At 46.2% G+C, this 23,444-nt stretch overlaps 1 protein-coding gene and 1 long non-coding RNA gene across 2 annotated transcripts; one reads left to right on the forward strand and one right to left on the reverse strand.

The window, feature by feature from the left end:
- Nucleotides 1-3,507: 3,507 nt before the first annotated feature.
- Nucleotides 3,508-8,453, reverse strand: SAP18 (Sin3A associated protein 18). The gene is made up of 4 exons (XM_031465728.2): nucleotides 8,293-8,453; nucleotides 8,064-8,173; nucleotides 4,158-4,280; nucleotides 3,508-3,916 (listed from the first exon to the last, which is right to left on the reverse strand). The coding sequence occupies exons 1-4, from the start codon at nucleotides 8,419-8,421 to the stop codon at nucleotides 3,760-3,762; spliced, it is 519 nt and encodes a 172-aa protein (XP_031321588.1). The 5' UTR covers nucleotides 8,422-8,453; the 3' UTR covers nucleotides 3,508-3,759.
- Nucleotides 8,454-8,480: 27 nt separating this feature from the next.
- Nucleotides 8,481-17,640, forward strand: LOC105096399 (uncharacterized). Its single transcript, XR_010383716.1, has 2 exons — nucleotides 8,481-8,665; nucleotides 16,569-17,640. It is a non-coding gene; the product is annotated as an uncharacterized LOC105096399 (long non-coding RNA).
- Nucleotides 17,641-23,444: the final 5,804 nt, after the last annotated feature.

Below are 23,444 nucleotides of genomic sequence, written 5' to 3' on the forward strand. Positions count from 1 at the left end.
CTGGCAGCCCTGCCCGTCGAGCCTGGCGGCCTCCCGATCTCCGCGCAGCTGCAGAGTGGTTTTCCCTGGTGACACTCGTGACAGCACTGTTGGCAGACCACATTACGGCCAGTGCGGAAGGGGGACCTGGCGTGTCGAGGAGACAGTTAGAGACATGAGCAGAAACAGGTGACGAGGGGCTCCCGTGGCTCAGCTTCGGAGAAGCTGACGCATGAGATCGCCCTTTCACATTGTGCCCTGAGAGTCATGTGCTCTCTTCACTTTGTCAGAAAATCGGCACTAAAACAGAACAACTTCCTCTTTGTTCTAGGAATTACTATGCAGTTATAATTATTTTTTGCTAAATTTCACGTAAAATTTGAGATACTTCATTTTTCAAGGTAAGCCCTGGTCCACCTTGTGTTTGTGGCAGCCTTGTCCACTGTTTACCGTCGTTCTGTGTCCGCAGGTCCACAGGGCTGGCGAGGTTGGTGGAGGGAGCGAGTCCATTCAGGGTGTGCCGAGGCCTGAATCCTGGAGTTCTCGTTTCAGCAGGTGGAAAGAGGCAGACGAATCTGGCAGAGAAGACTGAAAAGACGCCAGTGAAGCAGGCAGAGGATGCTTCAAGGAGTGACCGATCCCATCAGTGCTGCTGAGAGCCCAAGAGGTAGGAAGACGGCGTCTCCTCTGGGCTTGGCGGAGCTGACGTTACGGACAGCACTGAGGCGTTCTGCCGGCGCGCTGGGCACATAGGTCCGGGCAGGAGACGGAGGTGAGGCCGCAAAGACGATGACTGTACCTTGGCAAAAACGTACAACGCAGAGGACAACTTTACGGGGCAAGGACCAGTGTAGCTGGGTGGGAGCCAGCTTGCAGTGAGCTGAGGACAAAAGGCACTATTTTTGGAAACAGCTGTTTCAACTCATCTATTGTTGGCTGTGCACCTAGGTTCACAGCTGCTGTGGGCGGTTACTCACAGCGGGTCTCAGTTTCACCTTGAGGGGAGACCGCGGTCACTGAACCTCAGTGGTGAAGGTTAGATGCCATCAGCCCGGGCGGGGCTCCGCACAGCTCAGCACTCTGTAATTAGCAGCTCAGTTTGTGTGCTGCCTTCTCAGTTTCACAAAAACCAAGTTTGGAATTTGTGTTTGAATAGAAAAAGGTGGGCTGAGTTCAGCTCTATTTAAGAAGAACAGTTGAAATCTTAAGAGAACTTTAAGCCTAGCCTAGCCGGACAGTTTGCCTGCTTTCTCTCCCCTTCGCACCTGCCCCTTAGACGCACACACACACACACAAAGCTAATGCCTGAAACATCACCTGCGCTGACGGCTACTCTGGGTGTAAAAATTAACTGATCTTAACTGACCCCCTGTCGAGGACCTGCTGAGTAACTGAAAATGCCAAGTCCCCGCACGGTGAGAATGTGCGGTGCACGTGCCCCGGCTCCCACTCCAGGTGGGAGGTGCTGCGTGATGAGCCGAGCTGGTGCTGCCACGGGGACCGGTCTCTGCCTGAGCACAGTCGGTTACTCACCCAAAGCCATGCTGGCCACAGCCAGAGAGGTACGTGAGGACCAAGGACAAGTGTTTTGCTTTGTAGCTCTCTATGCAGTGATAAACTGCTTTTGGTGAAGTTTGCGATCTTTAAAGGAAAAATTCCATGTCGGGACATAGAGATGCCAGCAGATACATGAAAAGGCGCTCAACATCACTCATCAGGGAAATTCACGTCAAAACCAGAGATACCACCACCCGCATGTCAGGTGGGCTGCCATTAAAGACCACAGGTAGGTGTTGGTGAGGATGTGGAGAAGAGCTGTCTGCAACCCCACATTCACTACGATATTGTTTACAACAGCCATGATGTAAACAGCCTTAAGTGTCCATGGGGGGGGGTGAATGGATAAACACGCTGTGAGACACACACGATGGAATATTCAGCCATTAAAAAAGAAAGAAATCTTGCCATTAGCAACAATATGGATGGACCTTGAGTGCATTATGTTACATGAAAATTAGGCAAATACCACATTTTCTCCCTTATATGTAGAATCTGAAAAAACAAAGCCAAACCAAACTCACAGATACAGAGGACAGACTGGTGGTTATTAAAGGGGAGGGGAGTTTGGGGGGACAAGAAGGGTGAAGGGGTTCAACTGTCCGGTGGCAGGTGCTAACTGGACTTACTGTGGTAGTCAATTTGTAGTCGGTTTATTCTGTGCACCTGAAACTAATACGTTGTTATGTACCCGTTTTACCTTAAAAAAATAGAATTCCTTGTTGGAACCAAGCAAATAAACCACTTTATATTGAACTAGTGGGAGAATAACCTGGCATTATAAGAGAGCCCCCAGCGTAGGAGTTCACACCATCATGAAAAGTTGGCCGAGAAAGTCCTTTTCTGAGTTCCTGCCTTCCTGATCTGCACTGTACATCTTCTCCACAAATAGGAAGGTAATCACAGCTCCTCTTCAAAAAAAAACACGTTTAAGTGAATTTTATGAACTAAGGTTTGAGGCAAACTGCAGGGGAGACAGGTGCCAGAGCTGGGAGCCAGGCTCCTCTCTGCCATCTGCTGACTGCACAGGGACCCCCAATTCCATAATCACTAGATTTTAAAACAGCATCAAATTACTTTAATTTTCCTTTGCTAGGATATTTGCTAGTACATATTTTTCATTTTGGAATACACGTTTTCAAAATGTCCTACTGTACTGAACTAAAGGTGACTGAGATCGTCGCACTGCACTGTTACACACTGCGCTGTTACAGCAGTTCCTACGTGCTCTTACACACTGCACTGTTACACACTGCACAGCAAGGCTGCACCTGCCGCGGGAGCCAGGCCGCCCTGACTGAAGTCCAGCTTGGGACTAACATTTGTTCCCTACGTGACAGGCACTATTCTACCCCCTTAGCAAACATTTGTCGCAATCCTACGGGCTGTTTCCTCCATTTTACAAACTAAAAAAAAAAACAAAGACTCAAGTAACTTGTCCGAGGTGGCTACTGCTGCAACCAGATATAAATGTCCAGCCCAACTGGTTTGAACCAGTCCACACTCTGCCTCCCAGGTCAGACCTCAGGTACGCCCCACCCCTCAAGGCTCCTGACAGGGTATGGGCACCCCACTCTCACCCCGACCTGCTCCCTGGCCCTAAGAGTCCCCTTTTGTGCCCCCCCCTTCGTCTCCAGGCAACCCTCCGCCCTCACGTCAGTCTGTGCTAACCCTTGTTCCTCTACATGAGTCCTGCCCTCAAAGTGCCCTTTTCTCCCCATTCTTAGAACATGAAAAGGCGTCACTGTGGCACCGGTTCTCCTTGCCTCTAACTGGCAGACACTGTCCCGTGGTTCAGGCGGGCCCATCTCTCCCCACGGCTCCCCTTCCCGACTCCAGGCTCCCGCGATGACGGACCCCCATGGTGTCCTTGTTCTGCCCACCTGGGCTTAAACACACCCAACTCCATTACTCAGGAAAGCCCCAACAGAGTTCAACCCTGCCCCAGGCCCTAGAATTTTCACACTCAAGTTGACTGCAACATATATTTAACAATACAGTTTTACATAGAATGCTAAGAGCACTTTTCTTCATATTTTACAGAACTTGAAACATAAGGACTTCCTATTAACATTCATACCATAGCAAAGCCAAGTCTAATTGCTAAATAGATGCATTACAATTTGTTTAGTTTAAAGGCTTAATGGCAATAAGGGGGGAGGAGAAAGCAGTTTATTTTACATAACTGAATGAAAAATAAATTCAAGAAATAGCAAATAAAATTTAATATGGTCGCATGCGTCCCGAAGGAGGTGGTGCCCGATTTGGGGGGGTGATCGCTATGTCCAAGTAGTCTCCTATTTGGAACTTCTGTGACTGCAGGGTCATGGAGTCATCCGTCCCCTTCCTCCCAGACATGGTGCTGCCGATCTCCTTGACTCTGCGGGGAAGAGGCCAGCGGTTAGCGGAGGACAGTCACTGAAACCTAAGCGCTGCCAAGTGCACGTGGGCCGGGCTGCTCCGGAGCTGTGCTGTCAGGACCGCACTAACCCCAAGCAGGCATCAAGACAGTCCAGGGTCCTCCCGCCCATTGAGGAGGTTCAATAAGAGGGGTTATCTAACCGGTAAAACATGCCCAAACCAAAGAGGTCACTGCAGGAATTAGAAATGAAGCCACCTACCTATACCCGGGCCTTTTAAGATCCGTGAAAACAATTGCAAAATTGAAGTGTGTGCCCTTCTTCCTAGCCTCTGGGTAGACTTCTTTCACTAAACTAGTCAGTTCTTTCAAGGTTGCGTCCATCCTGAATATTTTTAAAAAAAAAGACATTGTATTATTAACATAAGGTTAATCAGCAATAATACGACAAGGATACTGACACACAACGTGTCTCAATTACAACTTACGTTAGAAACGTCTACAGTTGAGTAAATTCTGAGGCACCTAGTAACACTGCCTGCCCCCAGATATTCCCCTGACCATCCTCAGTGTCCAAAACTTGATGAATTAAGGTCAGACTGCTAGTATGCTGAAGGGACTTCAGAATTAGGCATGCTGTCTTTTGCTGCTATGTAACATCTTACTGGCCTACTAGTCCAAATTAATCCAAGTTCTTAAAATAGTTGTTCTTCATTATTTCTAAGACACATACTTTCCCCACATTTTAGCATCTCTGAAATTGGAATGCATCTCAGAATCAGTGTGATAGAAAAGCATTTTCATAAAGATGTGCAGTGTTTTCCTTTCGAAGATTGACTGATGAGTTTTACAATAGACGGAGTCAAAATCAATGAAACACATGGAACTCTACACTAAGCTTGGCCTCCTCTCAACATATATTCCTGCGCTGACAGTGTCCATCTGACTCAGAACTCAGTATAGTCCCTTGAGCTAATACGGCACAGTCTGGAAAAATCTTCCAAAATATAAGCGTCCTGGAAACACAGCAAACTAGTCTAAGTTCCTGTACTGTTTTTCTTTCATGATAACTGGGAATATGAAAGGGGGGACTTGGAACTTGAAGCACCGCCGCCTGACGTGCTGTGTGGTGACACACGGAGGCAGGGCGCCTGTGAAGATGGGAGAGCTCTACTGTGTAGCACAGAGCAGGGAATCCAGCATCCAAGACACCGCTCAGCTTCACCTCCGCACCCACTGACACCTCTCCACCTCGTCACATTCAAGCAGAACCTCGGCTCCAACTGCACGAGTGAAACCACCCGTGATGACCACGGCGTCTCTGCTCTCCACCACCGCCGCCTCCATGCCTGCAACAGAGCTCAGCAGTGCCCCCCAGTGTGCCCCGTTTCACCACCAAAGCCACCACCACCCGCCAGTCGCCCGTCTGCAGCCCGCTGTCTCTAACCTCTAAAGGCAGATCAGATCTGTACTTTCTCCATCCCACCATCACAGCTTCAGTCCAACCTCTCATTATTCAAATCTTTGTATGTTGCCTTCAGTTCACCTCAGTGTTTCTTCTGCCTGATACGCTGACGTTTACTCTGTTATCAGTTATTCCCTGGTACACAGTATGCACTTACGACGTGTGCCAGAAAGGATTCTTCCTTCCTAGCAACATTCTCCAGAGTGTCTGCTTGAGGAGTGTGGTCACACCCTGTTATCAGTTCTGACATGGCTGAGGACTGTCTTCCCAGACCAATGGTTGGGAATGTTGCTCTCCAACCACGAGCCTCAAGCATGACGAACGTAAGACTCCCCCGGGTTGAAGTCTTTGCTGGGTGACCATGAGGGTTAACTTTATGTGCCAATTTTGAGAAGCACAGCCCAGTTCATAGGTGTTGTGTCAGGTAGATAGGATTAAAGTCTACACAAGATTTTTAAAGGAGATTATCCTAGATAATCTGCGTAAATCTCAATCTGAGTGGGCCTCAATCAGTGGAAAAGACGCACTTTCAAGACTTCCCTGAACAAATTTCAGCAGCTTATGCTGGAGAGTTCTGGACTGCCCTTCCTGGTGGCCTGCCCCACAGCTGAGGTCTTAGGTGCCTAGGCCGTCCCTACAATTGTGTAAATCAATTTTCTGTAATAAATCTCTTCATATATATCTCCTACTGGTCTGTTTTTCTGGTTGAACCCTGTTACAGTCACCTAGATAATTCTCTTCCAATAAACAACCTGCTTAGCGCCCACCCAAGCGCAGGATATACCTGCTCCTGCGGCGTGCCTGTGGGTGCTCCCCCAGCTCCGCACAGCACTCTGGACTCTGGCAAACTCAGCAAGCTTCTGCTGTGCTCCTGTGGACGCCACTCCTTTCCGTCGACTTGTCTTCGGGCTGCCCCTAAGTCTCCTTCTGCAAATGGTGAGTTCCCAAGGCTGTTAACCAGTCTCCCCTCGTTAGAGCTTCGGGAGTGGCGGCAGGCTGAGCTACCCCTCCGTGACCACGTTGTCTCTCTGTCTTCTCTGCCACCATTTTGAGGTATGATATAATGTTGTCTTTCCTTGTTTGGTCGCAGTTTGTGGACAGGACTTTTTGTAATTTCTTTCCTGATTGAGAGTACAGGTCCGTGGAACAATCCCACCCTGCCATCTCCACCCAAAGTCTTACTTAGTATTTATTCATCTGCCTTCTCTCCCAGGTTGAGTTCACTCTAGGGAGGGGCAGTACCTTCTTTATACCCTTAGGGTCTAAGCAAAGCACCTGGCAAACAGGAAGTGTTAATTTGATGGAGAAAATAAAGACATAATCTCTGAACAGAGGTTCAAGTTAATCACCAATCTATTAGTAACAGCTCTTCCCTACAAGCTAAATCAAGCTTCCTGAGCTGTTATCCTGGAATAATACTGAACTAGACTCAAACTACTACATGCAGAAATTTAGTAAGTACCTCCAAAGAGAGAAATGAGGTTCCAATATTTAAAGAACTGAATTCTAGTACACTGGGTTTACAATTAAAATTACACCCCTTCTTAGGAATGTAAAAGGCTGTATGTAGAACAGTTTAGCAGTTCCTCAAAAACTTAAAACCCAGGAGTGACCATGTACAATCGAGCGATCTCATTTCTGGGTACATACTCAAAAGATACTTATGCACCCACGTTCACAGCAGCATGATTCACAATAGCTGAAAGGTGGAAACAGCCTCCAATGTCCATCAACAGACAAGTGGACAAACAAAACTGCATAACCAGACAATGAAATATTACTCAGCCGTAAGGAAGAATTAAGTCCTGTTACATACCACAACGTGGATGAACCTTAAAAACGTAAGTGAAATAAGCCAGACACAAAAGGATGAATCTGATGAGTCCACTTACACGAAATGCCTAAAACAGGCAAATTCAGAGACCTAAAGCAGAGTAGTGTCTAGCAAGGACTGGGGGGAGGGAGGAATCCTCACCGTTACTGCTTACTGGTACAGAATTTCTTCTAGGGAGAACTTAAAACTTTTGGAAACAGATATTGGTAGTGGTTGCACAATGTGAATATACTGAATGCCACCAAGTGGTGCACTTAAACAGTTAAAATGGCACATGCCACATATACTTTACATAACAGATAAAAAATTTTTTAACATACACCTTTTAAGGCTACTAAAAAGCCATGATGTCAAACCAAGGACTTACATGCAGCTTGCTGTATGTAACAGTCCTAATCAGACGTGGGGTAAGGAAGGTCCACTTAACAGGGAAACACCCAACCGCAGGTCTTCAGGCAACACATCAAAAGCTTATCCACTAAGCACCACATCAGAACACCGGGGTTTGCTTTCGTGATGCTGTGGCACCTAAGGCTTGGTACTACGTGGACGTGCTCTCCGGATGGCAAACCTCACTCAATAGCACCACATATTCGACCACGAGCCCCTCAGGGGCGGCCACCGCGTCTTAACGACCCAGCAGCCAGAACAGCGAGGAACCTCGGGTCACTTCCTTACAACCCCAGAGTTTTCTCACTAAACGTAGAAGCGCCCCAAGAGGAGCGAACACCCGCTCCCCGACCAGCTGAGACCGCTAACTTCCCGCGAGCTGCGCCCAAAGGCCCCGGCGGAAGGGGGGCTGCAAACGCGCGGACGGGCCCTCAGCGGCCCAGGGACTCCCGCCCGCCCCGGCCCCGGCCCCGCCTCACCAGGTGTAGATCTGCAGCTCGCTGGACGGCACGTTCCCGCGGGAGAACTCGTCCATGCGGTGGTGGCGGCCGTTGTTGGTGGTGAACACGCGCAGCAGCAGCGGGCAGGTCTGCGGGGCGGGAGGCGGCGGGAGTCAGGCGGCGGCGAGCGCGGCCGCCCCTCCCTTCCCTTCCCCGCGAAGCGCCGCCGCCCCCGCCCCAGGCCCCCTCCGCCTCTCCTAGCCCGCACCTTCTCCCGATCGATGGGCTTCTCCGGCTCCTTCTTGATTTCCTCCTGGGTAACGCGCGACTCCACCGCCATCTTCCTTCTGCGGCCCGCGAGACGCTCGCTCTGACCTCCGACCCCCGCCGCGAGCATGAGAACCACAGTTCTCGCGAGGAGAGGCTCGAGATTTTATAGAAGACCGGCGTGGGGGCGGGGCGTCCCCGGCGCAGGCGCACTAGGCGGCACGGAGCCCGCGGGGCGCGCCTGCGCGCTGCGTGCGGAGAAAAAGGCGGGCGCCGGCAAGCGGGTCGCTGCGAGGCGGTGGCGTCGGTAGCCAGCCTGAGAGCTCGCGCGCTGAGGGAGGGAACCGAGGACCGCGGACGGCGGGGTGCGGAAGGTAAGCGAGCGCGCGAGCGTTCTGGAGTGGAGTGGGCTGCCTTCATGGCCGGTGGCCAGGGCTGCGTGACCCGACGGGCGCCAAGCAGAAAAGGCTGGAAAGTCTGACGAGATTAGAGTGGAACAGGCAGCGTCGCGGGGAGGGGAGAACGTCCGCCCCGGGTTGGGAGGGGCGTCGGCGAGGCGTACGGCGGGCACGGGGCCGGGGAGGGGGCGGGCAGGTGCGGGCGCTGGACGCTGGCGGCGGTCGTGCGGGCCGCCTTCGCGCTGCCGGTCCCCCTCCCCGGGGACGCACGCCCGACACCCTGCGAGGATGTGCTCGGCCGCACGGCTCGTGGGGACGGAGAGCTGGAAGCTGCCCCGTGTCCAGGGGCCCGACCAGCGGGGTCCTGCCTCGCGGCAGCCGACACAAGCCGCCTTGGGTAGCTCGCGGCAGAGCGCGTGCTGAGCGCGCACGGGCACCTGGGTCCCCCACCCCCACCCCGTGCCTGCTCTAAGGTAAAGAAACCGAATTACCTCCCCCGCAAGGAAAACAAAAAGAACTAACTAAGGAGTGAGCAAACTACACTACGTGCAACAGCTTGAATTTCCCAGATTGGACATGTGTATTCCACTCCTGTTAGTATACCCTGTCCCTGTTAGTATACTGTTACGCCTGAGCACCAGGCAACACACTGAACACTGTTCTAACATCTTTATTCATAATAACTGGAAACAATCTGAATATCTACCGAAAGAATATTCATAAAGTAGGATACTAAAAAGACTTGAAAGTAAATGAATGAGTCAACATGCTTTTTTAAAGGTGGAATTTTTTTAAAAAGCAAGTCACAGAACAATACATACAATAGGATTCAGTTTATGAAGAGCTCAAAAATAGAAACCACTTTCCCCTCCCCCTCCAAAAAAATGCTTTTTGGGGAAACAGACACAGATGTTCAAACTACAAAGAGAAGCAAGGAGATGAAACACTAAATTCAGGAGAGTGTCCCCTCTGAGAGTCAGGGGGTGATGCAGTGTGTGAAGGGCATCCTGGTTGCTTCTGAGGTGCTAGGAATGCACTCTTTCTCACTAAGAGGGGTGTGGTTTTTTATTCTTTACATTGTAGCTAAACATTTTAGATCCGCTTATGTGTATGTGATTTGTATCACGTGCTTACGGATGGGCCCTTGCATGCAGTTAGTATTCAGTATTCAGTTTTTTTAAAGATATTTAAATTTCCTCCTCAATTCTGTGATTCCAACATTAAATATTTTTCAAAACATCCGGAGTATAAAAATACAGACACATGAGGGCACTCTCGTCAATCAGTTAAAGGGAAAAGATAGAACCTGTGAAAATGAAGAACCTCACCACCTTTTATTGGTGGTATTGGGGCCTTTAGTTTCTTTCTCAGCTCTCATTTTGGACCTTTCCAAATAACAGTCTCACCAAAACAGAATTTCCCAATACCTTGAGGCCATGGAACTGAAGCTACATTTTAGAACAGTTAAGGTAGCTTTTCAGCATCCCTCAGTCCACCTAACTTGGCCTTCCAGGTCCAGCTCTGAGCACAGACTATACTATGTAAGTATAGGCATCATTTCTCTTTCTCTTTAGCATTTGCACAAATGAGTATTACACTTCTAGGTATATACCCAAGAGAACTGAAAGCAGGAATTGGAACAGGTAACACTAATGTTCATAGCAGCATTGTTCACAGTAGTCAAAAAGTGGAAACAACCAAGTGTCTGTCGACAGATGAATGGCTATAAATACCATGGAATATGATTTAGCCTTAAAAAGAAGTGAAGAACTGATACTTGCCACCACAGGGATGAGCCTTGAAAACATTGTGCCAAGTGACATTATCCAGACAGAAAAGAGCGAGTATTATATGGTTCCAGTTCTATGAGGCATGTCTAATACGTAACTTCCTAGGGACAAAACACAGAATAGAGGTTAGCTGGGCCTGGCGGGAGGTGGGAATGGGGAGCTATTATTTAATGAGTACAGAGTTTCTATTTGGGACAATGAATAGTTCTGGAAGTGGATAGTGATAATGGTTGCACAACAATGTGAATATACTTAATGTCACTGAATTATACACCTAAAAATAGTTAAAATCATAAATGTAATGTTATATATATTTTGCCACAGTAAGTTTTTTTAAGAGTGAACATTTGAGGTATGTGAAAAATAGGTCATCGAGTTTTCTTTACTTCACCTTTTCTTGCTCTCTCTCTTTTTTAAAACATGTTCTGGCATTTTGAATTGAGGGAAAGGTAAATTATCCTAATTAAAATCAGAAAAAAGTAATATGAAGTCTTACAGAATACTCCTTAGTGACTACAGCTCCATGGCTGCTTCTGCTGTTGAAATTAAGAAGGACAGCTTCTCATGGCAGGAAAACAGATATTCTTGAATATGTATGAAATGTGTTTCTGGAAAAGACTTAATGGAGTATGTTTGTTATAGAATTTTCTGACTCTTTTTATAAAAGTTGTGGATTATAAATTTGAACCTCTCTAAGGAGTTATTAAAGCTTTTCAAATTACTTTTTCCTTCAGATGCATCTGTGGGAGACCAGGTGTATGGCATTAATAAGCCCCATATTGATTTATGGGGTTCTGTTTCACAAAGTGTATGTAAGCACTCAGTAAAGCATCTGTTTGTTGCCAAGAGTGGGAAAAATATATGCATTTCCATAACCATTTCTAGAAGAATTAAACCTACAGGCAATATAATTATTACTTTATTACTTAAAAGACAGGTGGTTTTATATTACCCTGAAAACTGTGTTTTCACAAATGAGCATACATGCCTGCTTGGCATTAGCGCTACAAGCAGTGCTGCGCTGAACCAGTCCTGACACTCCTAACCGGTCTTGCAGTGTCACCTCCAGCCATTCTTCACGTTACAGCTGGGCATGGGGAGGTAGCGTGTTTAAAGGCTGCTCCCACTAAAACACGCTCTGAGGTATGGGGTTTAGGAATCCACTTTTTGTCCCTTTCTCAGGTTGTTCTCAGAACCATCTCACTTGTAGATTTTAAGCCAGTGGAACAGAATGCCAGGTCACATTTGCTTTTCAAAGAGTGGAAATATCTCTGGCTTTTTAAAGTGACCCCTTATTTTAAGCATTTAAATGATTAGATTGTAGATAACTTTTAAACTGTATGCTTTAAACAGTTTAGTCAGTTTAGTAGCATTAAGTATATTAACATTGTTTCACAGCAGCTCTCCAGAGATTTTTCACCTTGCCAGGCAGAAACTTGATACTCATTTATCAAGGACTCCCCATCTCTCCTCCCTGACACCCAGCCCCTGGCAACCACCGTTCTACTTTCTGTCTAAAAAGTGAATTTAACTATGCTGGGTACCTCATATAAGGGAAGTCACACTGTATTTGTCTGTTTGTGTCTGGCTTATTTCACTGAGCATATTGTTCTCAGGATTCATCCATACTGTAGCATGTGACAGGATTTCCTTCCTTTATAAGGCTGATCAGTGTTTTCTTTCGGGGGGGGGGTAGTTTATTTATTTATTTATTTAATGGAGGTACTGAGGATGGAACCCAGGACCTTGTACATGCTAACTCCTAAGCACGCACTCTACCAGTGAGCTATACCCTCCCCCTGATTAATGTTCTGTTGTGTGTATGTGTCACATTTTCTTTACCTATTCACCTCTCAGTGGACACTTGGGCTGCTTCCACCTCTTGCCTATTGTGAAACATGCTGCTCTGAACACGTGTGTTCAAAACCCTGCTTTCAGTTATTTTGGATGTATACCAGAAGTGGGATTGCTGGATCATATAGTAATACTATTTTTAATTTTTTGAGAGACCACAACACTTTTCCCTATTGCCTGCACCATTTTACATTTCCACCAATAAGGGTTTTGTGTCTGTGTGTCTGTGTATTTATATATGCCATATAAGAATATTGAACATTACTATTTTATCAAGTGATTTATGGGTATTATTTTTTGGTTTTTTTAAAATTTTTTTTAGCCTTTTGACCCTCTTCACCCATTTCTCCCACTCCTAACCCCTCCACCCTTGCCTCTGGTAACTATCAGTCTATTCTCTGTATCTATGAGCTTGGTTTTGTTTGTTTTACGATTCCACATATAACAGAGATCATATGGTACTTGTCTTTCTCTGTCTTATTTCACTTAACATAATGCCCCCGCGGTCCATCCATGTTGTCACAAATGGCAAGATTTCATTCTTTTTTATGGCTAAGTAGTAGTTTCTTATGTACAGTTGAGCTTTGTACATTTGTCCAGTGGTGGACACTTAGGTTATTTCCATATTTTGTCTATTGTAAATAATGCTGCAGTGAACATGGGGTACCGATAGCTTTTTGAGTTAGTGTTTTCACTTTCTTTTGGGTAAATACTCAGAAATGGAATTGGTGGATCATATGGTAGCTCTGTTCTTAATTTTTTGAAGAACTTTCATGCTGTTTTCCATAGTGGCTGCACCAAGTTACATTCCCACCAAAAGTACACAAGGGTTCCATTTTCTCCATATCCTCACCAACACTTGTTATTTGTGGTCTTTTTGATAAAAGACATTCTAACAGGTGTGAGGTGATATGTCGTTGTGGTTTTCATTTGCATTTCCCTGATGATTAATGATGTTGAGCATCTTCTCATGCACCTATTAGTCTGTCTGTTTGTCTTCTTTAGAAAAACGTCCATTCAGGTCCTCTGTCCATTTTTTGATTGGACTGTTTTTGTTGTTACTGAGTTGTATGGGTTCTTTATATATTTTGGTTATTTACCCCTTCTCATATATACAATTTGCAAATATTTTCTCCCATTCAGTAGGCTGCCTTTTCATTTTATTGCTGATTTCATTTGCTGTACAGAAGCTTTTAAGTCTGATGTAGTCCCACTTGTTTATTTTTGGTTCTGTTTTGGTTTTTTTTTTTTTTGGTTTTGGTGTCAGATTAAAAAAAAATCATTGCTAAGAACATCAACAGATGATTGGATAAAGAAGATGTGATATATATAAACAATAGAATATTAGCCATGATAAAAGAATAAAATAATGCCATTTGCAGCAACATGGATGGACCTAGAGATTATATATTAAGTGAGGAAAGTCAGACAAAGATGAATGTCGTATAATACCATTTTTATGTGGAATCTTCAAAGAAATACAAATTTTATTTACAAACCAAAATTAGACTCATGGACATAGAAAACAAACTATGGTTACCAAAGGGGAAAGGGTAGGGGAGGGATAAATTAGGAGTTTAGTATTAACAGATACACACTACTACATATAAAATAAACAACAAGGTCCTACTGTATAGCACAGGGAACTATATTCAATTTCTTGTAACAACATATAATGGAAAAGAATCTGAAAATATATATGTGTGTATGTATATATATAACTGAATTGCTTTGCTGTACACCTAAAACTAACCTTGTAAATCAACCACACTTCAATAAAAAGTTAAAAAATACACAAGAGAGAGGATTTGAGTGTCAGTGGAGATGGGGGAGGGGGAGTTAACGCCTCCGTATTGAGTTTCTTTTTGCACTGAACATACAATACTTCTAGAATATTTTAATTAAGTTAAAATTGCCTTTATAAGCTGCTTTTATCATTTACAACATATAAACATCTCCATTAGTAATGGGAATACAGTATTCCATTCCAGGGATGTACCAAAAATATTAAATTACCTGCATTAGGTTGTTTTTAAGTTTTTTAACATTTTTAAAAAACTTGGACAAGTATTCTTTTACATACTTGCATACTTAAATACTAATTTTTAAAAAGTTTTCAACATGGAGATTTTCAAATATATGCAGAAGTAGAGAGCGCTACTGTGACACTGCAGGTGTCTGTCTCACCCACCTTCCACAGTTATCAACGGGGAACATGCCTGGTTCCAGTGATACCTCACTCACTTTCCCCTTCCCAGATTATTTTGAAGCAAATCCCAGAAACAATATTATTTCATCTGTAAATATTTCAGTATATATCACTAAAAGATAAGATTCTTCTTTTAACACATAACCACGATACCATTATTACTCCTAAAATTTTTTAAACATCAATTACTTTGTATTATCAAACAGGCAGTCAGCATTCAAACTTCCAGTTGTCTTTTTGTGTGTGTGTGCAGTTTTTTTATCAGGATCCAAATAAGATCTATGTCTCCTGGTTGATACGCCTCTTAATTAGCTTTTTAAAGCAGCTTGGTTGAGGTATTATTTATGTAACATAAAATTCACAAACTTAATTCTCCTTTAAACCATAAGCTCACCTTCCATCTCTTTTTTCCTTGCAGTTTTTTTTATGAAGAAAGTGGGTTGTCTGTCCTGTAGTTTCCCCGCTTCTGGCCTTTACCAAGTGCAGCTCCGTTTGAGTGTCCTTTAGCTGGTGTCCTGTCCTCTGTGTTCCCGTAAATCAGGAGTTAGATTTAGATGCTAGATCAGGTTTAGATTGGAAGCTTTTGGCAAGAGTGCTTCACAAGTGGCAGTGGTGTGTGCTTTCACACTTGCTGTTGATACTTCTTGCCAAGAGCCCAGACGAGGGTGACACAATGGTAATGTTCTAATTCCATCTTTTTTTCCTCATTTATTAGCCGAACAACTTTGTAAACAGAAGCCTCCCCTCGTCTACTATCTGGTTACCCAGGACCACAGTTCATGTTGGAAAGGCAGAATATAAATACTTAATTCCTTACTTTTATTTACCAATTTTCAAAATAAAAAGTTGGTCCCTCACGTTCTCCCAAGGTGACCAAAGAGGGTGTTGCCGTCGGTTTTAGTGTCCTTGTGAATTCCTAGATTTTGACATTTTTAAAGTATTTCAATCCAGTGTAATCACTTTCTTTATTTTTGTTCAAATTGTCCTTTCTTTGGCCAGTGGAAGCTTCCAGCTCCATCCCAGGTCTTTTTGACTTGACCCTAGAACTCTCTGCTTCCCTGCTACTTGGCTCCAGAAGATACTCAGGCTCATTTCCACCCACTCACCCTAGACTCTAATATGTCATAGACAGAGGAAAGCCCAAGGAAACAGACAAATGAAAAACAAACCAAAAAAGCAGCACTCAGAACATCTAGGTTTTAACTCCTGACTCTAACCCGCTGAGATTTCATTTTATTTAGACAATTGTTAAACTCTGATTCTCTCTCTTTTTAATTGTTTCCCTTTGGTGCTGTGAAGATAATTAGAGCAGGAGCAACAGTGGTAGTAATGACAGTGATGCCAGAGTCTGGGTTTTTGAGAAAATAGGGAATCTGTAGAGGTACTTTGCAGTGGGCTAGGCCTCCTTCAGGCTCCTTGATGCTGTGCTGTGTCCTTTCTTTAAAGTTTCTTTTTGTGTCCTGTTAAATGAAATGCAGCTTCCTGCTGTGCAGAACAGAAGGAGTAGTTCCTCTGCTTTTTCATCAGAAAACTTAAAATTTTTCTGGCAATTTTGCAGTGATTGACATGGCCACTTTCCCACAGTTCTTCCTCATTATTTTTACGCTGGCTTTGTCCTGAGTACTGAGCTTTCTGTGGCCCCGTGAGCCGTGCCCTCGGCCTGTCCCCTGGCTAGGAGGACCGGGGGCCTCTGCTCTCCCTGACCCCACCTGCTGCGCTGCCTGGGACCATCGAAGCCCCTTCCCACCGTCGTGGGAAGCCTGCCAAGGAGGGGAGGGTGACACCGAGAAGAGGGAGAAAAGCTGAACCCGGACTGGATGCTCGGACCTGCCAGTTAGCCTCAAGGATGAGCCTCATGGTGGGAGTGGCCCGGGAGTATTCACTGCTCACGAGTGTCCATGTTTCTGCAGCAGCAACGTTAACACAACTGACCAGGTGCTACCTTCAGCACTTCACATCCACCCCTCCAGGGAGGGGCACAAAATCCTCGCAAGGTAAATGCTGCTCTCCTTCCCTTCTCTTTCAGGTGCGGAGACCCTGAGGTGCGGCCTCACCCTCGTGGGGCTGCAGGGATCCAGTGGGGTCCTGGCAGGGGGCAGCCCATAGCGGCTTCTCCTGGAGTCCTTGTCAGCACAGCTCAGGGACTGAGCTCACAAGCGGATCCAGACCTGGCCCCAGTGCAGGGCCTCACCCAGGAGAGTTTGCCGGCTCAAGGGTGCGCTGCCCCAACCAGAGAGGCTGCCTGGAAACACTTCATTGTTTTTGTTTGTTTGTTTGTTTTGACATTTAGAAAACACTTATTCTTTCTAGAATATATACTTTATATATACATATATATGTGTGTGTGTGTAAATATAAATACACACGCATATTCAGATGTCCCCCTTGAAACTGTGACCCACGTACATTAACATTATCTGCCTTAAACAGGTTGGGTGCAGAGCCACCTGTTTACTAAATCAGCAAGTGCAGTTTGTCTCACCCCTTAGGTTTCAGACCTGCTCGGCCCTGTGATGCCCTGGGCCCTCCAGGATTTCAGATCAGCTCGGGGTGCCCTCCCTCCGGGCCCACAGCCTGGCACACACTGCTGGACCTGCAGCCTCAGTGCCGACCTCGCTAGTTCCCCAGCACAAGATGCGAAACGCCGGGTGTCGGGTCAGCGCCCACAGGCAGAAATGCCTTTAAGGAGCTCCCAGCCTAGAAGAGGACCTGACAGCCAGCTTTCCCATTGTCCACTGAGTATGAATGCTGTTTATTTATAACCCAACTGAGAAAACATGGATTTAAAAAAAAAAACAGAACTACCAAATGTAATGTTTTCCTAAGACTTCATCTATCGAATGAAGTGATTCTGGTTGGATTGATCTTTCAAGACCTTCCTTTGTGATTAGTTATTTCCTTAAATTTTTTATTTTTTATTAAAATAATGTGTTAACTGCATAAAATTCAGAAGAAAATATCAAGGTGAAAGAAGAAAAGTTTGTAGTTATCCATAAACCTGTCAGGTAGTGATAATCACTGAATATTTTGGTATTTTTCATTCATTTTGTCTGGATACATATATAAATGTGTATAAATAAATATGTGCAGATATGGAATGACAGGAATATTTATTTGATAATCTTTTTTTAAACATTCCATCAGTAATTTCCATTACTATAGAAAAATGCAGAACCCCCTTTTTTACATGATACATGACAAACGTCAGATCACTAAATCTTCTATAGCAGAATGTTTCCTAAGTGCAGTATTCCTCTCTATGAACACGCCGCCTCTCTAGGATTCTGGAATTGCCTGAGGTTGAAACCTTTCTGATACAGATTTCAGATCTTAAGTGGGACTGTTATTTCAAGGTCCTACACTGTCTTCCAGATCATCTATGGAAGCTCGTGGGCCATTGAACTACCTGTGTCAGGACCCTCGGGCGCTTGGTGAAATGGCAGATTCTCGAGTTCCCACCTCAGCCTTGCCAAAGATCCTAACGGACATCTCATCAAAGAAGACATGCAGATGGCAAATACGCACGTGAAGACATGCTCACTTCATCTGTCCTCAGGGAGATGCAGATTAAATCAGCAGTGAGGTACAACTACACTCCTAGAATCACCAAAATCTAGAACACTGACATCTCCAAGTGCTGGGGAGGATGTGCAGCAACAGGGACCCTCACTCTGCTGGTGGGAATGCAAAATGGTGCAGCCACTTGGGAAGACAGTTCGGCAGTTTCTTACCAAATCTAACCCACTCTTACCATACAACCCAGCAGTCAAACTCCTTGGTATTTACCCAAAGGAGCTGAAAACATGTCCACACAAAAACCTGCATACAGAAGATGACAGCAGTTTTACTCATAAAATCTCCAAAAATTGGAAGCAACCAAGACGTCCTTCAGTAAGAAACTATGCTACATCCAGAGAATGGAATATAATTCAGTGCTCAAAAGGAAAGGGCTGTCAAGCCATGAAAAAACATGGAGGAAACTTAAATATAATTATGAAGTGAAGGAAGCCAGTCTGAGAATCATAGATGCCAACTATATTACATTCTGGAAAAGACAAAGCTATGAAGACAATAAAAAGATCCAGGTGGGGGGGAGGGGGTGGTGAACAGGAAGAGCACAGGATTTTAGGGCAGTGAAAATACCCTGTGTGAGACTGTAAGTATGGATACGTGTCCTTACACATTTGCCCAAACCCACAGAATGTGCAGCCCCGGGAGTGAACCCCAATACAGACCACAGGTTGGGTGATGATCACGTGTCCGTGTGGGTCCGTCAGCTGTGACAGGGGTACCTCTGGTGACGGTGGGCAAGGCTGTGCCTCTGCAGGGAAGGGTAGGAGGCACATGAGGAATCTCTGTACCTTTCAGTTTCCCTGTGAACCCCAGCCTGGTAAGATAGCACCATGTTTGGGGGCCCCTTCTCAGAGGGCCGGGCCCCCAAGTGGTGGTCAGAGCACTGCATTTGGAAACCACCAAGCGGCAGACCTGACTGGCTGACAGTTGGACTGACATTGGGCACCTTCGTTTTCTTGTGGCTCGATCTCCTCAAACAACATAATGAAGAGGTTTTAGAGTAAAAAAGAAGAAATGTGTTGGAATAACATTTCAAATACTAATACAGCATGTTCCATATAACGATTAAAACAGCCCCTCTGGGTTCACCCATCTGTTGAGTTGTAAACGTGAGAGGAAGATTATAGGTGAGTATATACCAAGTCAGACTGTGTTCTACATAATTAAATGGGAAAAAAATAATAAAAAAAAAATCTTCGGAGAGGAAGAAGAATGTATTGCCTGAAGGAGGAATTAGCCTAAGCGTGGGGTAACAGTGTAATTATGGAGGGAGTGTATCCAGTTTCTCACACCCAGCCCTGCCGGCCACCCCTAGAACGGGGGAAGATGCTAAGAGTTCCTGGGAGGCGGCCTGGGGAGGGGACAGGGCACCAGAGTTTAAATACTTCAGTGCAGCCTGTGTGACATGGCCTGTGTGCCCATCAGCAAAAATTTAATTCTGAGAATGTCCAGCCAACAGCCTGCTCCCAGCACTGACATACAGCTCAGTGACCAAAGGAACAAAAGAGCACCCAGGTCAGGTCAGCCACGTGTGCTGGGGGAGCTGCGCTGCACCGTGTGGTCCATCTCTATGATGTTCCGGGAGCAGTGAGCTGGCAGGGTAGGAAACAGATCAGTGGTTGCCCAGGGCTGGAAGTGACTGCGAAGGGCCTTGGTGGACGTTTTGTATTGAGGGACAGTTCTATATCTTGATTGTGGCGCCCAGCTGCAGATGTTTTTCTAAACTAGAACTACATGCCAAAAGGAGGAGATTTCACCATAGATAAAGTGCTCTTCAGTAAACTTCAAAAGATGGCCCTGTCCACAATGTGCTGTGACTTTCACTTCAGTAAATCCACGTTGGAATATCAGTCTAGTTGACAGTGTGCCTTTGGGAGGGTTTAGGGGTGACTGGGCTGAGGCCTCTGAAATGCATCCAGGAGGAGCTGGGACTAAGTACATGCGGAGCGTTTAGCAGTGGAGCCAGGGTCTGTGGTTCTCAAAGTGATGCCCCGGAAACACGGTGGAAATGCACATTTTCAGGCCGGAAGCGTGTGTTTTAGTAAGCCTTAGAGGTGTTCTACTGCAGGCAAGAACCTGAGAATGGCTGATAAGATGCTGGGTTTTGGTGTTGGTTTTATGGTTGTTTCAAGTTCTCTGTGTGCTTGAGAATCTTCGTGATAAAATGTGGGGGCAGAGAATGTGGAAGTCTGGGAGGGGGTGCCCAGTGCTGCCTCAAGGGAACCCCCCTTCTCTCGTAAGCATACTGGCTGTCAAAAGTGGGGTCTTATGGGTGAGAGTAGTGTCCTGTTATTTAGCGTGCTGACTAACAATAAAGGCCATAACCAGGCTCCTGCTGGGGAGGTGAAGGGTATTTAAGTGGGGACAGGTCAAATTGCAAGAGCAGGTGTTGGATCTGGAGGCCTGTGGCCTGTGGCCTGTGTCCACAGGTTGGGCCTGGGTGTGCAGGCCTCTGGGGGCTCAGCCTTCAAGTCTCAGGAATGTTGCATCTGCCTGGCAGACGGGTGGACTTAGGCGCAGAGCAGCTGAAGGGCCGAGGTCTGGAACTTCCTTGAGCTTCCAGAACAGGTTGTATGAGCTGTTCTGTGCTCGCCTTGCCAGTAGATGTCTGATAGTCACCTGTTTGTATCTGCATCCGGCCTGAGACTGGCTCTCACCTTAACCCCGCAGTGAGGTTGTTAACTCAGACCCCTTCAGAGTCTGCAACAGCTTCCGTCACCTCCCAAAAGGAACAGAGGAGCTGTGCATGATCAGATTAACTCCAGGCAGTTATAACAGCGGGGACAGAGAATTTGATATCCAGATGGCCTAGGAAAATTCATGTGGTTGCCTTCCTGTCTGCCGTCAAGTACTTGAAAAATCCCTCCTTAAGTGTTCATTGCAGAAGTACCTGGCTTCTAGACTTTCTTCGATTCCTGGTTGGGCTTCGTTACAGCCCTCTTTTGTTAGCTGGCCTTCTCCTTTGTCCCAAAATTTTGAAAAATACTTACTAATTACCCCAGAAAATTCATTCCACGTGGAAGGAACTCTAATGACGTGATGTGTGTTGCGATCACCCCTAACGTTTAATGCACATTAAGCCTTTGACTAGGCTGGCCCTTCAGGTAGGGGATACTAGTCCAGGGCTCTTAGTCGAGGGTCACAGATCCCAAATGTCTGTGGCTAGAACGCGAGAGACTTGTGAACTTGGATGGGGAGAAGTTGCATCTGTATTTTCTCCAACTTCAAACTGAAACTTCGCATATCCTTCCGTTATGAATACAGGAGCAGAGTACAGGCAGGTGAGCAGTTTTACATGACGGTTGTAGATGTCCTTGAAAGATCATTGTGGTCATCACCGCCTCAGATCTATGGAAGCTGTTAGATCTGCCAACAGATCTTAATGCATGAATAAAACATCGCTGTATCACCAGATTTTTTAAATATTGGATCACTGTATTTCAGTAAAACTGGTTTCCTTTGGAATCGTGTGTAATTTTATGCATTAGAAAATATTCTGAGAAGGTGTCCACTGGCTCCCCCAGACTGTTAAAGAGGGTCCTGGCTCAAAAAAGATGGAAAAGGCCCTGCTTAGCCAGATTGAGATATTCCACTGAAATTTATTTCTGAAACATGTAAGGGTTGGAACCCCCCACCATCCCCACCCTTGGGGCTCTGCTAACTGGACTTCAACAATTATTCTGGACTCAGAGGAGCTGGACGGATGGGGGTGCTAAAGTTGAGGGCGGTGGAAGCAATATCCACATAAGAACCAGCCCTGGAGGAAGAGGAGGCACCTGCCTACAATGTTCTCCATCCTCCCATCCGGGCCTGCAGAGTGGCTGGTGTATCATCATTATGGTGACAGCTTTGCTATTAAAAATAATCTTCAAATTCCTCACTGTTGGTGTGAGCCTCAGTGTTGTCAGTGACAATGAAACAAAAGGAGATTTAATGCAAATGTACTGCATAGTTTTCAGTGGAGCTCAACCTTGGCCCATTGTACAGAAATGCATGAAATGGCTCCCACTTCGCCCGCGGTGAAACCCAGCGAGAAGCTGTTCCAAGCTCAGGATGGTATGGTTGTTCCAGGAGGAGGAGGAGGAGTCCCTGTTAACTCCCCGGAGACGTGGAGATGGGCGGCGCTCGCTGGCAGACACGCTCGGCCTCGTGTCGCTGGATCCCAGTCCACGTGGTGACTTGTACCCGGGGTGCTAGGTCTGGATTGGGAACCAGCTTTAGCCACTTCCTAACCGTGAGACGAGACTTTGGGCAAATAGGTCTCAGTCTCATTTTCCTCTCTGTGAAATGATCAGTGTCCATTTTGGTCACTTGAGAATGTTAATTTCACTAATTTACCGCTCAGCTCGACCACTGCCACCAAAAAAAGGCTGTGAAGCCAGGCAGCAACGGCTGAGCCTGTTGTTAAACCAGCTTTCCCCCTGTTAACGCCTTTCCTGTCCAGTGCCACGTGGGTGAGACTAAACTCATTAAACCAAATGTCAGTTAACTGCAGAGTCACACGAAACCATTTTTTGTTTTTTTACATAAAAGTAACTTCGGTAGAAACAGTGTTTTTTAGAATAAAATAAGAACAGATGTTTCATTCTGCCTTCTAGATTTGACAGGTGAAATCAGCTCTCTGAGCCTAATTTTGGGGTACTACCTTAAAATCACAGCCCCGGGCCTGTGTTCCCACCAGAGCGGCCCCCTCGGCCCCTCACTGTGTTTCCTGAAGCTGCCCTAGGTTGAACCTCAGATTCCAGCTGAGCCCTGAGCTGCTGTCTGATACCCTCTGACCACTGATGCCCCCCCACCCCGTCTGTAGTGTGTTACTTTGAGCTCCTGCTATTACGCTGCTCTGCAGAAAGCACCTGTCATGGTTCCTACGTGCGGGCCTCCCCATCAGTCTCCTCCCTTCACTCTCTCGGCCGCTGGCACTGAGTGCACGGTGGATGCTACTGGCCGACATCCAGTCCTGTCCAACCTGAGCCAGTCACAAACCTACAGAAACTGAGTGTCACACTCTTGTGGGATCCTGAGCATTTTAAACAATATGGTTACAGGCATCTAATGGTGGAATGATGAGCACAACCTCAAACATGAAATCTGTTTTCGGCTGAGCAGACAAGGACTTGTTTTTCACGCAAATGAAACACATCTGTCGGTGTCTTGCCAGTCGTGCTGTTTTGCAGAGCTCGCGTGTGATGACCTCACGGCCCAGGCCTGTCCAGCGCTGCCAGGGAGTTTTCAGGGCTGAGCCGCTGTCCTGTCCTGGTGTCTGTCCTCCGTCGGCCCATTTGGCATTTGAGATGATGCCCGTCAGACAGGAGAAGTGCTTCCTGGAAGT

This window comes from Camelus dromedarius, chromosome 13, assembly GCF_036321535.1.
Source record: "Camelus dromedarius isolate mCamDro1 chromosome 13, mCamDro1.pat, whole genome shotgun sequence".
Lineage (NCBI taxonomy): Eukaryota > Metazoa > Chordata > Mammalia > Artiodactyla > Camelidae > Camelus > Camelus dromedarius.